Genomic DNA, 17,934 nt, shown 5'->3' with positions numbered 1-17,934 from the left:
TTACCAAACAAGGTCACTGGTGAGCACAGCATTTTACTGATCACCACAATTGCTCATTAACAAGAATATTAATGTTTTCCGGAATTACCCTGGATGATCCTTAAGAGTATGAAACAATTACTATGGACTTATGTTCCAAACATGGAAGTGTTTGGCTAATGGGGCTCATGTTCAAAGAAAATCATTCAAACATTAAGCATTCTAAACTAAAGTAAACCATCCTGGTGAAAATATTTTTTTTGCAGATGCTTTGCTATATCAGGGCCTGGGTGACTTGCCTATATCAGAGTAGCTGAAAAAAATGTAATTAAATGACTTACAACTGTGTAGTCAAATTTAAAACCTTAACCATACTGAGGTAATGTACCAGGACTACAGATAAGCATTCTCAAAAATATATACAAATTGAAAACCTAAACAGTTCTATGAGGAAAAGCAATCCAAAGTTGTGTGAAAGAAGTTAAAAAACAAGAAATGTATGATTAGAGTTACTGGTTAAATTATTAAACACAAGAGGGCAATTGCTTTTCATAGTGGGACTGGGACTTCAATAAATAGATTAAATATTTGGAAACGTTTGTGTTGTTTGCTCAGCTATGATTTATCCTTCAATCCATTTTTTGAACCCGATCAATCCACTGTGAAGCCCATCAGAGGCTATACCAGGGTCAAAGCAAAGCAGAAACAAACTCTAAATTGCATTCACTAAGGAAGCCCCTTCTACCTAAAATCCACTTTTGTCAGATGATCTGATTTCACCTTTAAAAATATGCAATAATGAAGAAAGTCAAAAGAGTTCTAAAACATGTTCACATCTCTATATTTGTGTTTATTATTTCTCTAATGTAAACTCAGGTTGGAATATAACATTTTCATAATTACCACATTAACATGAAAGAACAAAAAAAATGTGGATGAACTCACCAGCCTATTAAAGAAAATGCAGCAGTGACCCGTTTAACCACAATGATTGTGACCTAAAGGAGGAATAGGTAATTTATTATTCTAAATACTTACTTGAATAATTCAAGCGTATCTTGTGGCTTTAAACATTTATTTAAACTTTTAATTTACTAAGGATTAATATATTTTGAATGCATATCCTGTTTTTTTAAAAAAAACAAGTACATATTTTTTAAAGATCTACTTTTCAAAGACAGTTTTTACATATAGCTACATTTAGACTGTTCATAATCTACTTTAAGTTTACAACAGATCAACTAAACAAAAAGGAGAAAGTACCATTTGGAACAGTTTTTGTGATCCTTAGCTATAACTACATACTCGGATAAAATGTAAATAACAATTCATAAAAGAAAATTTAACATTTTAAGTATTAGATTTAAAAAAATGTAACAATGATAAACAACCCTTAAGTACTCTTTTTTTAGAAAATGTATATAAAATATATTAATGAAACTACAAATATACATTCTATGCCACAAAAACTAATATAAGTAAAATTATTCTTCATAAATGAATAGTACACTAAAACGTCAATTTTCCAATATTTATCTTACTTTGAGTAATATAAGGAATAGGCCTGGATAAAAATATTGATTTTCCAATTAATCGTTATTTTTTGTTTAATTGATTCAATATCGATTCTTAAAGTCTCAAGACGGCTCTCCTGAATCTCCAGCCTGCACAATTAGTGTCTGTAGATTTTTGCTCCTCTTCATTTTTGGCATTCATTCTGGTAGATGTTGATAATATGCCTGTTAAGACTTTCTATGGAAAAAGCACTTTACTACATCGCACAAAATAGTGTGTCCTCCTCAGCTGAAATCACCACCTACATATAAATCAGATGTGTGGATTTACTGATAGTAAGAAGCCCTTAATCCCCATTCGCTAACCTTTTCCCAATCAAACCCCTAAATCATTTCTGGGAACAAGGGCATGCTCTGAAAGGGTTGGGACCACAGTTGTAAAGCTCAAACTGATGACTTGAAGCATTTCTGTAATATACACGGCCAAGCTTACATTTAAAGAACCTTGCAACAATCAAATTTCTTGTCTTTTATAGCACAGATAATTTATTGTAAGAGATTCCCCTTGCTTCCAAGGACCTGCAATCCTACTCCAAAATGGTCACTAAACATATCTTTTCAAACTGCATTTTCAAAGCCAAGTTATCTATCAATATAAATTCATACAAATCTTTCAGTGTCATGTTGATAGTAAAAGGTAATTCTGCTTTTGGCAATTTAACTGTATTGTAATTAAATAAAATAAGCTTAAAAAGTAAATCCACTCTGAAGCCAAAGAACACTTGACTTCTGATGAATTGCATACAGTAAAGTGGTGATAGGGGATGCTGCTTCTTGGACACAATATTTTGTGTTTAAACCCAGCATCCCATCATTGATTGCGTAGACATTGCATTCCTTTGATGTTTGTGTGAATTCTCTTACCAAATCACCAAAAATGTGAAGATTAGGTTAATTAGCAACTATAAATTAGCCTTATGTGGGTATATGTGTGCGAGTACTCCATGGATTAATACTCTGTCAAAGGCTGGTATCTTAGTATGCCAGATGTTGCTGGAATATGTAGATTTCAGCCACAATCACCCTAAATTATATTAAGCAAGTTTCAGTAAGTTATGATTAAAATTTGAATTCCATTAGTGGAATCCTACACAACCATAAATCCAAAGAAGGTCTGGTTTTGAAATGGAAACTCGCATTTACAAAATATTAATAAGTTGTGCATGAAAATATAAAATCATTGTAACTATGTCAACTCAAATGCATATTTCTTTCAAATGTACAATTTAGCCAAGACACATCTCCAACATAGTATTCATGGAAAGAGAGGTAAAAAAAATCTATAACAATTTAATTACCAGGAGTTCAAAAAGTACGGAAATCATCCAAACCTACATGAATTCCAAAAATCACAGGCAAAAATGCCCTTCCTAAACTTCTGAATAGTTTTTTAACAAATTAGCTCCCTAGTAAACTAAATAATGCAAAAAAACTGTTTATTTTTAGTAAATTCATAAGCTTGGCAAGTTCATCATGATATTTTACTGCCACCTTTGTGACATCAGGTGATGCAAATCACATGATGCTCAACTATGCCTAAAAACTATAAGCATTATGGAACTGTCCATAACAAAAATAGTGACACCCATGCCAATTCAAAATATGGCCATGTAGTGTAATTAACTACAAAGTTACAGTGCATCCGGAAAGCATTCACAGCGCATCACTCTTTCCACATTTTGTTATGTTACAGCCTTATTCCAAAATGGATTAAATTCATTTTTTCCTCAGAATTCTACACACAACACCCCATAATGATAACGTGTAAAAAGTTTACTTGATATTTTTGCAAATTTATTAAAAATAAAAAAAAACTGAGAAAGCACATGTACATATGTATTCACAGCCTTTGCCATGAAGTTCAAAATTGAGCTCAGGTGCATCCTGTTTCCCCGATCATCCTTGAGATGTTTATGCAGCTTAATTGGAGTCCACCTGTGGTAAATTCAGTTGATTGGACATGATTTGGAAAGGCACACACCTGTCTATATAAGGTCCCACAGTTGACAGTGCATGTCAGAGCACAAACCAAGCATGAAGTCAAAGGAATTGCCTGTAGACTTCTCAGGCAGGATTGTCTCGAGGCACAAATCTGGGGAAGGTTAAAGAAAAATTTCTGCTGCTTTGAAGGTCCCAATGAGCACAGTGGCCTCCATTATCCGTAAGTGGAAGAAATTCGAAACCACCAGGACTCTTCCTAGAGCTGGCCGGCCATCTAAACTGAGTGATCGGGGAGAAGGGCCTTAGTCAGGGAGGTGACCAAGAACCCGATGGTCACTCTGTCAGAGCTCCAGAGATCCTCTGTGGAGAGACCAATCAGGCCTGTATGGTAGAGTGGCCAGACGGAAGCCACTCCTTAGTATAAGGCACATGGCAGCCCACCTGGAGTTTGCCAAAAGGCACCTGAAAGATGACTGCAGCAATGTACAGAGACATCCAGGATGAAAACCTGATCCAGAGCGCTCTTGACCTCAGACTGGGGCAACGGTTCATCTTTCAGCAGGACAATGACCCTAAGCACACAGCCACGATATCAAAGGAGTGGCTTCAGGACAACTCTGTGAATGTCCTTGAGTGGCCCAGCCAGAGCTCAGACTTGAATCCGATTGAACATCTCTGGAGAGATCTTAATATGGCTGTGCACCGACGCTTCCCATCCAAACTGATGGAGCTTGAGAGGTGCTGCAAGGAGGAATGGGCGAAACTGGCCAAGGATTGGTGTGCCAAGCTTGTGGCATCATATTCAAAAAGACCCAAGGCTGTGATTGCTGCCAAAGGTGCATTGACAAAGTATTGAGCAAAGGCTGTGAATACTTATGTACATGTGATTTCTCGGTTTTTTTATTTTTAATAAATTTGCAAAAACCTCAAGTAAACCTTTTTCACGTTGTCATTATGGGGTGTTGTGTGTAGAATTCTGAGGGAAAAAAATGAATCTAATCCATTTTGGAATAAGGCTGTAACATAACAAAATGTGGAAAAAGTGATGTGCTGTGAATACTTTCCGAAAACAGTGTAAGTACAACAAACATCCTGACATAAATTACATTGCTAACACAGTTAACATCCCCAACACAGTTAACATCCCCAAGAAAGCATGCAGAAACATTTTTTCCCAATGATGCAGTGCAAAGCAAAAAACATGAGTAGGTAAAACAGGTGCCATTACAAAAAGATAAAATTAACTTTGAAAATAAATATTTAAAATCTATGAAAGAAAAAAGTTCTCAAAAAAAGTAGGAACATTAGAACAATCTAAACGAGAACAGGCCATTCAACCCAACAAAACTCACCAGAAAGTTAGGAAGTCACATAAGAAAATTTCCAAATGTAACCAAAAACACAAAACAGAAGGTGGCGATGTTGTAACAACATAAACCGCTAAATCCTTTCTAGAGGTTGCTTCTTATAAGACAGTGCCATCCATGACATATTTATAATTAATTCTCCTTTTGCCCATTGTGTAATACTTGGAACTAAATTAGTCTACATTTTATGTGTGTTAGCCTAAATTTGAGGACCGTGTATGCTAGCCCTCCAGTTTTAGCGGCACATGCTAATTTCACAACTTTACCAACTATATGAGAATCACTGTCATTAAAGTAAATCATAAAAAGTTATGTTACACATTCTGACCTCTGAGGAACTCTACTGGTGACACCATTATAGCCGCTTTTACACTGCAGTTATTTGCAAAACAGAAGCAGTACTTCTGAAAAGTCAACAAAACACAAATACATACTGTCTGCATTTCCATTGAGTGATTTTATACTATAAAAGTCTGTTTTATCATCTGAAATTAAAAATAACAGCTGATATGATGGATGTTGGTTCTGTTATTTCAATTAAGTCAATTAACCGGTAGCGATCTAAGCGAGTGAATACAGTAAACGGAAGGAGAACTCTCTATACTTGGCAGAGGCCACGTACTAGGGATTTCTTTGAAATCGTCTGCAGCAATTTTACTGAGGAGCTGTGAGTACAAACTTTTAGGATGAGCAGTTCAACATTCATGGAATTATGCAGCGTGATAGGCCCTCTTGTGTCCCCTCCTGAGTTTCTTAAGAGTCCCTGGTTCCAGAAAAAAGTTCCTGCATTGGGAAAGCAGACATAATAACTGATACAGCCAGCTTTAGAACTAAATGCTACAGATGAAACCTACACTGTGCTTAGGAGGTATTTTGTTCTATTCCACCTTATAGACATATTTGTTAATTAATATTTCAGGGAAGTTTTATATGAATAACTAACTTCAGATCAGATCACAGTATTTCAATAAGATGGAGGGAAGGACTGATTTGGCTATTCTAAAATGTGAACTTTCAGATTTTAAAGCCACTCTGTTAGAACAATAGAACAATTTTGATAAAGACAATTCATTTGGCTCAACAAAGTTTAACAATTCTATTTGCATGAATTCTCCAAATGCCAAGTGAAGGTTTGAAGTTCCCTAACATACTGCAGTCTACCACACAAGTTGGTAACTTATTCCATGTATCTTTATTTCTGTGTGAAGGAAAACGTTTTAATTTACCCATAACAAGTTTCCATCTGTATCCATATGTTCTTGGTGCAGAACAAGTTTTAAAGTACAAGTGGGATGCACTGTACTAATTAGCTTTATGGCTACTATCTGGATGTAAAGAGTGAAGAGCCAACATAAATGAATAATCCACTGCATCCACTGAACAGTGTCATCTCCAGGCAGAGGAGTAGCTTCAGTGACAGACTTTTGTCACTGTCCTGCTCCACTGACAGACTGAGGAGATCGTTCCTCCCTCACACTATGCGACTCTTCAATTCCACCCGGGGGAGTAAATGCTAACATTACTTAAAGTTACTGTCTGCTTTTTTTTTTATTTATTTTTTTCATTTTTATTACTATTTAATTTAATATTGTTTCTTTGTATCAGTATACTGCTGCTGGATTATGTGAATTTCCCCTTGGGATTAATAAAGTATCTATCTATCTATCTATCCTAAGTTGTACTTTAACAATTTAGTCCTCCCATTGTGTATTCACACCTAACATTTTTTTTCTGTAATAGCTTATGTTTACTTGCATTAAATTTAATTTTCCAAAAATTTCAGCAAATCTGAATTCTGTTCAGGTCACTCTGTAATGATTCAATTGACTGACATTTAATCCAGTTTAATACAATCTGCAAACTTAATCAGTGTGTTAGTCACATTTTTTCTACATCGTTTATATAAATTAAAAATAGAAGTGGTACTAACACTCACAGGAGATCTTTGCTATCACCCCATGACTGCCACCTTCTTGGAGCACATTCTTGCAGGGGTTATTACAAGATCTGAATTTCTCCTGCCTGTGCCTTATCTTACTAACTTTAGACAGATGGATGGTCATATGTTTAAAAATGCTATTGTATAAAATGCTATTTTTTACCTTCAAAATCTTATTTTGTGAACCTGAAAATGTTCTGTGTGATTCATCAAGAAATAAACAGAGAAACAAAACTGTAGAATATTTTTACTAGATAGTACAGCTCAAACTTACACCTGAATTTTATTTAATTAACTGGAACACCTCACTCCATTGCCCACTTTTTCTAACAATTCACATACTTCTTGACTTTGAACATTTAAATAATATTTTTAAAAAATAATAATTTTTGAGTAGTAGAAATATTTTAAAAAATCCAAAGGTTTCACAAACTATCATTACTATACGCACAACACAATTACTGAGACTTTTGATAGCATGTAGCTTCTGTACAGCACAAGTATGCTCAAGAAAAGCACAGAACATCTTTTAGAATTCTCACAATATTCGGCCACCAAAAAGCTTAATTCTAGATAAATTTATTAGATTTTAATATGATTGCAATAAAAAATGTAAATGATATTTCTATGTCTAAGATAATAATCACATTAATTTGTAAATAATACAGCACTGAAAACTGTAAATGAGGAATAATATTTAAACAATTAATGTTCTAATATATCAAAATGAGTACAAGGAAATGGAACACGATCTTTGTATGCTTACCTAACTCCTGTATGTGCTGAGAATTTCATTAGATGTAAGCAAAGTCAAACTTCCAAAACAACCTGAAGACTGCACCCTCATGCCAATATTGGTGCACAAAAAATCTCAAAATAATATACTTCACAAATTAATAATCAATATAAGGCACCAGCCTCCCTACAAAACTGAAGACACTGCTCTAATACCAATTTTGGCAAAAAAAAAGCACTCAAAATGCATTTAATTAATAATCCACAGTAGGCATCAACTAGTACAAACAAAAGCAATCAACTGGTAACAGGAAAATAAAAATTAAACATGTAGGGAAATTCATATTTTACCTATAATATTTCTTTTACAAGAGATAGTACATTAACCTTAAATCATGAAGCCCATCCAAAACTACTCATCTTGGATTTTGTATTTTCTGGTCAATACACATTGATCCTCATACATATATTAATAAAAAAAAAAATAGTAATAAATCTGCATTTTGGATCACTTTCCGCATATATTTCACCATATGTATCTAATTGTACAATTCATGATGAGCACTATCTTTGATGCCATTTCACAACTTTTCAGTAATATTTGATTTGGCTGTAACCCTCAGCCGAGTGTTCAAGGAATACCCTTTAAGGTTCTTTGGATAAGATTCCTCTGCTTATGTATGGTTAGGTTTACAAATTCAAGGTTCTCTCTTGAGTGGCAGGTATTAACATTTTAATTTACAGACTTTCAAGCTACAAGGGAAACTTGTTTAAACAGTATTTGACTATAACTATTCCTATTGTTACTTTACATTGCTTCTAATAAACAACATATTACACAATCATAATCTTTGTTAGTCTATCAACATATTATTTGGCATTGCCTGCTTTCTCATATTTCTCCTCTTCTTTCCAATGTCTCTTTTAAATTCTTGGGTCTTGTATGTTCCCATGAATCAGTGATGCAACATACCATATTAAATTCAATTAATCCAAAATATTTTAGTTTCCATTTGAGTTTTAGACACATTAAGTTTTTGGAGTTGAAGTTTGGAGTTGCATTGACCTTTTTATTCATTAGAAATAGTGCAGTCCTTTGAAACTTTTGTGTGTTCATGCACCAGATCTGCAAGCCCCTACTTGTCTATTATCTTTTCAGTGCTTGACCTTGCACCTATGATGAAGGTAGTGACATTACTGTTGTCGGCGATTTTTATTTTGTTCTGGAATAAAAAAAAAAGAGTTAATTTAGCCTTGAGCTTATTTTGTCTTTTTTTGCAGTCCAGTCTTAACATTAATTTAATAAGTATTAAGTCTGATAGCTTATTCACACCTAGAAGTATGCCGTACCTAATCTTTCAAAAGCTCAGCTTGTGCCTGTGAAACGGTAGTTCCATGGGTTCCACATATCATGTGAATGATTCTTTTAGCACTGTTCCAAACCATGGTCTGCACATATTCTTCTGTGTTCCAGCTTTATACCAAATAGCTAAGCTAATATGTGAATTTAAAACAAGTAAAGCCAAATACATAGGGATCTGGTTTTCCACAATCATGAATTGGGCAATTTCGATAAGAAAATTGATGGGTGGACGCAGAAAGGTAATAATTGACTAGCCTTCGCTTTTGATTTTTCTCTATTTGCATATTTGGCAAGTAGAAAGTAATAGCCATGAGATCAAGAAACCAGCTAAAATATAATGCTTAAGAGGAATATCACAGAAGTACTGACACTATGCTTATTGAAGTACAAATCATACTGTATAAGTAAATGTCTGAACAAAGCATTCAAATTTCTGCAGAACAGCAAATTTACCTGGATGAAGCTTTTTACATACATACAAGAAAAAATATCCTGAAAACCATTTATATGTGTACTTTAACTTTGCAAGAAATGTCAGTTAAATACACTCTACTGAAAAAATATACTCCTGTTCAGGAATTTACAATATCCTGCACATTTACAATAATTTCTAATGGCTCGCCTTATCTGTCAACTCTACGTTTCCTTACTTCAATTTAACTTAATTTAACTTAATCCCGATACTCTGTATGATTCAATTTCCTCATAATAACTACTCATGGTGGCTCTAAAATCCGTACTGACCCCTACTCTCTTTTCTGTTTCTTTTTCCGGTTTCTTTGTGGTGGTGGCCTGCGCCACCTCCACCTACTCAAAGCTTCATGATTCTCCAACAATGATGGATGGATTAAAAGGCAGAAGTCTACATGACCATCATCATCAAGCCCTTCCGTGAAAACCCTAAATCCAAAGAGGACTGTTTCATTTATGTTAGGCAGAATGCCCAGAGGGGACTGGGCGGTCTCATGGTCTGGAATCCCTACAGATTTTATTTTTTTCTCCAGCCGTCTGGAGTTTTTTTTTGTTTTTTCTGTCCCACCTGGCCATTGGACCTTACTCTTATTCGATGTTAATTAATGTTGATTTATATTGTTTTCTTTTTGTGTCTTTTATTTTTCTATTCTTTATTATGTAAAGCACTTTGAGCTACTGTTTGTATGAAAATGTGCTATATAAATAAATGTTGTTGTTGTTGTTGTTATTCCAACATGCCTGTAGCACAGCTATGAAAGCTTTTTTTAATTTACTTACTTTGTGGTAATCTTCACAAAAGGAATGATATGCATCCTAGCCCTATTTTCACACAGTTTTTGTTTACTGATCTCTTTAAAGGAGGATTATTTAAACTAGATTTAGAGGTGGAATATGGAGTGAAGAACTAAGAAATTAAGCACTCATCTGCCACCACTAATCTATTCCTTATGTCACTGGAAATTTGCAGTTGAATGTCACATGGAAACTAGTTGTTTTTTTAGCAATGAGTATGCATGAAGTCAGAGTGAAATAGCTTAAAATGTTATAGACTTTATTTTTACCATAAAGGAGAAGGAATGAGATAATGGATTATTCCATGGCAAATCAACCAACAGCCAAACACTTCAGACACAAAGATTTTTGGAAAAATTACCAGGTGTACCCATGTTAGACAGGAGACACCCTATAATTTGTTTTCATGTAAGATCAGTATGTTCCAAGGTGTAGCCAGTTTACCAGGGTTTGGGTGTTGATTTTATCCAGCCACATTTTTTCATCAAACTTTACAAGTAAATAGACCAAGAACAAAACCACTGAGCAGGCTCAGACTTTGCATGTTGGTGCATTTATTGGTATGACATGTGACGAAATTAAAACATTTGGTCCAGATAAACCTGCATGGTCAAAGCAGCTTCCTGATATTGACAAAAATTGAAATCGAGTTTTTGGCTTGGCTATGTTTAGGCCTCAGAAATACATATTTGTAACCAACACAGACTTTAGATGTTTTTTTCCTAATTAAGATAACTATAAAGGCATTCTAAAAAAGCAATAAATAGAAAACATTATTAGGGGTTTAAACAGCAGACCTCTCAAATCCAAAAAATCATTTTGGACTTAATTTTCAGAGCACTGTAATGGAATGTGCCAATGTGCAGATAATTTTAAAAATATCTTTCATTAATTCTACATTGCCCCTTCTTTCTTAAAACACAAATCTTATTTTTCTTATGCAAATCTTTCACATTTATTTTCCATCCAAAACATAGGTAGAATGCACTGTGTGTCAATAATTGTAAGCTATCAAAAATGTCAAACTTTTTTATTGAGAATACCACTGTTACATCTCTACAGAAGATGACAAACTCAAAGTCAGCCGGGTATCGGGTGAAGTCAGTCACCACTGATGCAGCAACTGAGATCCTGCTCTCTCACGATCACACTCATGATGGTTCAAAAGTGTCCCTCACATTAGACCGGTGTCCTCTTGGAGGCTATGTTAGGTACATGTATGATAAAAAATGTTGGACTAGTGTGATTCATGATGAATTAAGTGGAATCAGACATCCTGATATGTTTCATGCATCCACACTATGCTGCACAGTCTTTCCACTGGCCACCGAGAGACAATATTTGTTGGGTGCCATTACAGTGTGTCAATGCACTGTTTACTGCACCTACAATGATCAGTGGGAGGCAGTACCAAAGGTGCAGTATTATGTTGATCTCAAAGACACTGCACTTCGACTGAAACAGAAATGAAATGCATTACATTGCTGCTGCTGCTGCAATACCAAGATCTTAATATTTCATTATAACTAGTGTTGTGGGTTTGGTTATTTATTAATTAATCCCATACCCAAGTTAGTGAAGAAAAACTTGACGATTATCATTATTGACAAATGGTGATTTATTTTTCATTTTGTATTAAATTTATTAAAAGCATGTAACATTCCATACAATCAAGTCAAACTTAACAAACCTAAATTCAGGTCAACCGCCCCCCATGAAAAAGAGATGAAGGCCAACACTCAGAGTAAACCTTTTGAGAGTAGTAAAGAGAGAAAGGAGTTTTCCTCCCCAATATAAATGCTTATTCGAAAATGTTTTTTATTAGATCCTGCCAGGTTTTTAAAAAGGTTTGAACAGATCCTCTAAGTGACAATTTGATTTTTTCCAATTTCAAATACAGTGGTACCTCGGTATACATCTGCTTTGGAGTAAGTCCAACTTGGTATACGTCCTGTTTGGACATGAAACATTTTGCTTGGTATACAACCTTTGTTTGGACTACGACTTGTGTGCTATCCTTGTTTACCTCTCTCTTGAGACAAAGCCACGACTGCCCACGAGCGTCAGTACGGCAGTTGCTAGCATTCAGTGAACAACCCGCGTGCTACCTGTTGTATATGATTGTTCAATGATGTTTTCGTCCATTGCTTTATGTTCGGGTGTTGATTGCTACGGTCTGCGTCTTTTGAGATGTATTACATGCTGGAGGGAGGGGTGTGGTTTAGAAGGCACGCTGCATGGGGAGTTGGTTAAACATGATTCAAAATAATCAGCATTTGAAACGTTATTCTGAGTGTGTTGCTACTTCAATCTAGAGAACACTACACTACCCTTGTTTACCCCTCTCGAGACAAAGCCACGACTGCCCACGAGCTTCAGTACGGCAGTTGCTAGCATTCAGTGAATAACCCACGCGCTACCTTTGCTTACCTTTCTCGAGACAAAGCCATAATTGCCCACGAGCGTCAGTACACCAGTTGCTAGCATTCAGTGAACAACCTGTGCTATAACTCTCTGTGAATTTTCACGTAAATTTGAATTGATTGTTGAAAAGTATGAAGGTGGCATGTGTATCTGGGACATGGCTACCGCATACTGTATGCAGAGAACGACAGTATCTACAATTGTGAAAAACAAAGACGTTATTAAAAAGTAAATTGAGGTTAATTTTTCATTTATTTCATCTAATTGCTTTTGTATTTATGTATTTTAGTATTAAGCAGTGTTTAAATTATTTTATACAATATCATCAATGTATAATATGCCAATAACAATAGGATTTTTTTTCAAGGGAACGGATTAATCATTTTCCCTTTATTTCTCATGGAAAAAGTTTGTTTGGTATACGTCCTGTTTGGTATAAGTCAAAGGATCTGGAACGGATTAAGGATGTATACCGAGGTACCACTGTAGTATATAACATCAGTTACACACTGACTTAAAAGAGGTGGGTTACGATTCTTCCAGTTGAGTAAGATAAGTCTACATGCTAGTAGTGAAGTAAAGGCAATTACAGTTTGTTTGTCCTTCTCCACTGTAAGCCCATCTGGGAGTACACCAAGCACAGCTATTAATGGATTAGGAGTGATAGAGACATCAAGGCTGTCTGAAAGGCATTTAAAATATTTTTTTCCAGAATCATGTTAATTTGGTTCACGCTGAAAACATGTGGCCTACTGAAGCTGGAACTTGATTGCAACATTCGCAGGTTGGATCTTGCCCTAGAAACATTTTGGACAATTTTAAACAAGATAGATTTTAAGTTGAATAACTGAATGCTTTGCATATATGGAGCAAGAGTGAATTCTGTGCATGGCTGCTTTCCACTCATTTTCTGAAATGTTGAGTAATGGATTCTTTTCCCACTGTACTCTGGGATCTTTAAAAAGAAGGGACTTTAAAATGGTTTTATATATTATAGAAATGTGGCTCTAAGACTCATCAATATCTCTTCTTAAATAGCAATAAGGTGGGAGGTGAGGAAAATTTGGCAGATTTCGTTTAGCAAAGTTTCTAATTTGGACATAGTGGAAATTTTGTTTTAATGGAAAACTAAATTTGTAGTGTAAATTTGTAAAGACATTATTTAAATAAAAATCTCTAAATGATTTAAACCCATATGTTTTCCAAACATTAAAAATTCTGAAGGACAATTGGGTTGTTAGTATATTGACGACACCTTGTATTTACTGGTGTACAAAGCAAGGAATATAAAGAAGCACTGCAGGATTTCATTTCTATGACAGACCCAGCTAGTGTGTATTCATCTATAGGTGTCAATGTCCAGGTTTTTATAGCTTATATGTTTGACACCCAGTATTAAAATTGAAAATTAGGTACAGCCATGCTGCCCTTCTGATTTAGGTCATTGTAGGCTCACCCTTTGGATGTGTGGATATTTCAAATTCCAAATAAATTTGGTTATGATTGAATGTAATTTCCTAAAAAATGGTTAATGTATATGAGGATGTTTTGAAATAGAAACAGAAGCTTAGGGAGGATATTCAACTTGATAGTGTTAATTCTCCCTGCTAAAGTAAGATGGAGGGTAGACTATCTATGCATGTCTTCTTTAATATTGTCCCTGCAAACAGCAAAATTTTATTGAAAAAGAGCTTTATATTTATTTGTGATGCTCACCCCTAAATATTTAAACTGATCTGCAACGATAAAAGGGAAGGTGTCCAATTTAATGTTGTTTGCTAGAGAATTCACTGGAAAAGCACACTTTTGTCCAAATTAACTTTGAGTCCATATATCTTTTGAAATTCTGTTAGTACAGTTAGGGCTGCAGGCACAGAATTTTGTGGGTCTGATATATACAATACCATATCATCTGCATATAGTGATATTTTCTGTTCAAGTCCTTCTCTGAAAATTCATTTTATCTCTGATGCATTTTGAAAGTAAACAGCCAATGGCGACTGCAAATAGCAGTGGTGACAAGGGGCATCCTTGTCTAGTACTGCGTTCTAGTCTGAAGTAGTCTGAAATAATGTTGTTAATACAAACTGCATCTTTTGGACTGATATACAGCACTTTGATCCATGCACATATGTTCAGGACAAATGGTGAATTTAACCCATGTTTAGAATGGAAAATAAAAATGAAAGATTTACACAGGAAAAGTAAGACTTGTATGTATGATACAGGAAAAATCTTTTTAACAATGTCTGGAAATTATCCCAGTGCATTAAGCTGGTCTGAAAATTAGACCCAAAATGATTTTTTCACAAATGAGAGGCCAGTTAGCCAAACTCTGATGTATTTTCTTGCTTGTCTATAACCTTTTGAAAAACTCTGTGTAGGTAGGTAACTAAATATGAAAAAAAAAAAATTCAGCAGACTGTATCAGTTAGAAGTAAGCTTTCTGAAAGCATAATCATGGCAAAGCCAATGACGCAAAATATTTTTGTTCCATTTTTGAAGGTCTGCCCTTACCAAGAGGTGTCATCTGGATCAGACATTTTGATTTCATTACATACTGTACCTATTAAAAGTACAAGTATGCAAAATTTGAATCTGCTAGGTGGTTTAGTTCTTGAGATACGGTCTTATGAAATTAAAAAATAAACTCGGGTCAAATTTGACACCCCTCTCCTCTCACAAAATTGGCTGTATTTTGGAAGGTATTGATCTTACATCAAAATAATTATACAGGGTATCTCCTGATTAACATGGTACATATGGCATTTTTTCAGAATTTTTTTAGACTAAAATGTATAGGATTTCTGGAAGATCGGTTAATTTGACATGGAATGACCCTTATACAATTCATTTTGTAACTTCCAAGGTCAAAGAAATAACCTTCTCTTCCTTCCCACTAAAATATTAAATGACCTCTGTTCACACCATTGTTTCACTTTTTACAGCAATTTGTCCCAAGATTAATCTATGTGATCATCTATTTTTTCCTCTAAAGGTGCCAACACTACAAGATCAACTTAACAATTTCTCTTGAAACTAATTGTAGCATTATTTTAGTTTTGTCCCATATATTGCAACAGATTTTGTGAAGAAGCAATAACAAATTGCTGTCAAAAAAAAAATCAAAGGACTTCCTGCATCAAGATAGCCTGCTCATACTGTTCATTTATTATAACCTCACCAAACCTTGGCTTTACAACTTATTCAAGAGCAAAATCGACAAAAAACATCTTGAGAAGTTTCTGGATGAAATATTAAAACAACTTACCTATTAGCTAACTAAAGCAGCCGAGTAAACTCAATTTTCTCCATTTGTTTGTCAAATGTCTTCTCTTAAAAAAGGAGCTTTTTCCAACTTCTTCCAAAAATGATTTATACTAATTTGTTACTCTCAAAATAGCATGACTGATACAACCTCAACAATGTTATAACCATCCTGAAGAATTTTCAGAAACGTCACATTCATAATGACTTCAACCAGTTTAAGTCACTACAAACAGAGAAGACTACAAATGTAACACTCAGTGACTTTGTCAGTGATTCAGTCTACTTTAGTAACCCTAATCAAAGATTCTGAACACCCACAGAAGACACATTACATTCATTAATTATTTCACCAATTGGGATATTAACATATATCAAATCACTTACTGAAAACAGAAGAAAAAAAACTTACAGCTGGTTAACAACATGCACGCCAGTAACTCTACTAACAATACAATACTGTTATCAAAGGCAATTAGTGGTGTGGCATTAAATTTTTTATGTTCCAGAAGCTTCTGAACTGCTCTCCAACACAGAGTATGACTGTTTTGAAATCATTCTCTTTGGTCTTAAAAACAGGAGCACATCTCATAAAAAGAATTTCAGTATATTTCTCAATACTAGATTCAAACAGTTCAGCATAGGAAACAGCATGAGCATTACACATTCCATTATTCACAGACCTTGCCAGGTTGTGCTGTCTTAGCATCAAAAATTATAAACTATCTTTTTATCTAGCAGGCAGAACAAAATACTAGCATTAACTCAAGATAACCACACAAAGAAATAATATTGCAATCACTATGCATATTTGTTGAGAAGTCAAGAAACTGCTATTTTCAATTAGAAATCCATAATAATATGTGAATGAAAAAAGTAGTGGCATTTTTTTGTATCAGTAAAAATACATTCACAAACAGTTAAGCATTATTATTATTCCACCAAAGAGTATATTTTTCTTAAAAAGATTTAATCAGCCATACTTGTTCTAACCTCACATATTATTGTACACTAGCTGTGCTACCCATCTAAGGCAGGCTAAAATGTAAATAATCAATGCAGACCTCAGAGTTAACACTTGCAGTGCACCATTCAATACATACAGTATGTCTCTGTTATGTGCCATTTAGTATTGGATTTGTAAAAGAAATGTTAATGTTTGTGATGTAACATTTATTTGAATGACAAATGCAATTAATTTTATTACTACCAATGCTTGTGATGCACCATCTTTTGCAATAACAGTGACATAGCAACCAGAAAGACACACAGACACTTATGCTTTTATTAAGGTTGATTGTACATATTATGTGCAACATTCTTCTGTGAATGTGAGCAGGTTTCCTGCCTATAAGACTACAAATGTTAATTACAATATATTTGGTGACTAAAGGTACCTGTATATTTGAAAAATGGAAACAAGATACAATAACAGATTTCCTAAATATTGCTATATGCAATGTGGTTGAGAGCAAGCTACTGGAAAAACTCAAGCACACATAACAAATGGTCCTTGTTCACATTGAAAGTGTTTCCATTTGGCTTACTCTGACCAAGCATATTCACATTTGAAGAAGCAAAAATGCACAATTTAATGTTGCTAAATTTGTATTTGTCAATGGCAATGCCACAAAAAGCAAGAAAAACCTTTAATAGTCCCTGTGCTAGAAAGCAGTGTGTAGAAAAATGAAAGATACTAAAAAACACAGTGTGAAGGTTTGATTTTATTGTATACAGTTCAATACTACCAGCGTAATGCTATCATAAAACCATAACTGAGAGGAAAATATTTAGAAAAGCACAGAATCAATTGCAGGCATTTTAAAAAACTGAATATATTTCTTTATATGATGAAACATGGACAATAATCTGAATTCTTAATGGAACTTTTTCAGATGTGCTCAGATGAACAGATTCTTTGAGTCTAGTTGGGCTGCTTTCAAATCACATCAACTGTTAATACACAGAAAAAAGGAAGGGATAGGAACGAACAATAAATTACAGTTCTGCATGTCCCACAGACATCACCTCATAATTTTTAAAATCATCATTTACAGACATTAATTAATTTCTTGGTAA

At 34.5% G+C, this 17,934-nt stretch overlaps 1 protein-coding gene across 4 annotated transcripts in view; it reads right to left on the bottom strand.

Annotated features, from left to right (window-relative positions):
• Positions 1–17,934, bottom strand: part of si:dkey-100n23.5 (cyclic AMP receptor 3) — a 676,569-nt gene that overhangs the window by 654,347 nt on the left and 4,288 nt on the right. For 3 of the 4 annotated variants that reach the window (XM_039745090.1, XM_039745093.1, XM_039745092.1), the window contains exon 2: positions 925–977. The exons of the other annotated variant lie outside the window; for it this stretch is intronic. In XM_039745090.1, coding sequence (XP_039601024.1) covers positions 925–977 — 53 coding nt within the window. The remainder of the gene's footprint in view (positions 1–924; positions 978–17,934) is intronic. 4 annotated transcript variants of the gene reach the window in all.

The sequence above is a fragment of the Polypterus senegalus genome, chromosome 2, assembly GCF_016835505.1.
Source record: "Polypterus senegalus isolate Bchr_013 chromosome 2, ASM1683550v1, whole genome shotgun sequence".
Taxonomy (NCBI): Eukaryota; Metazoa; Chordata; class Cladistia; order Polypteriformes; family Polypteridae; genus Polypterus; species Polypterus senegalus.
The sequence above is the reverse complement of the archived record's forward strand: the minus strand, read 5'-3'. Positions and strand labels throughout refer to the sequence as shown.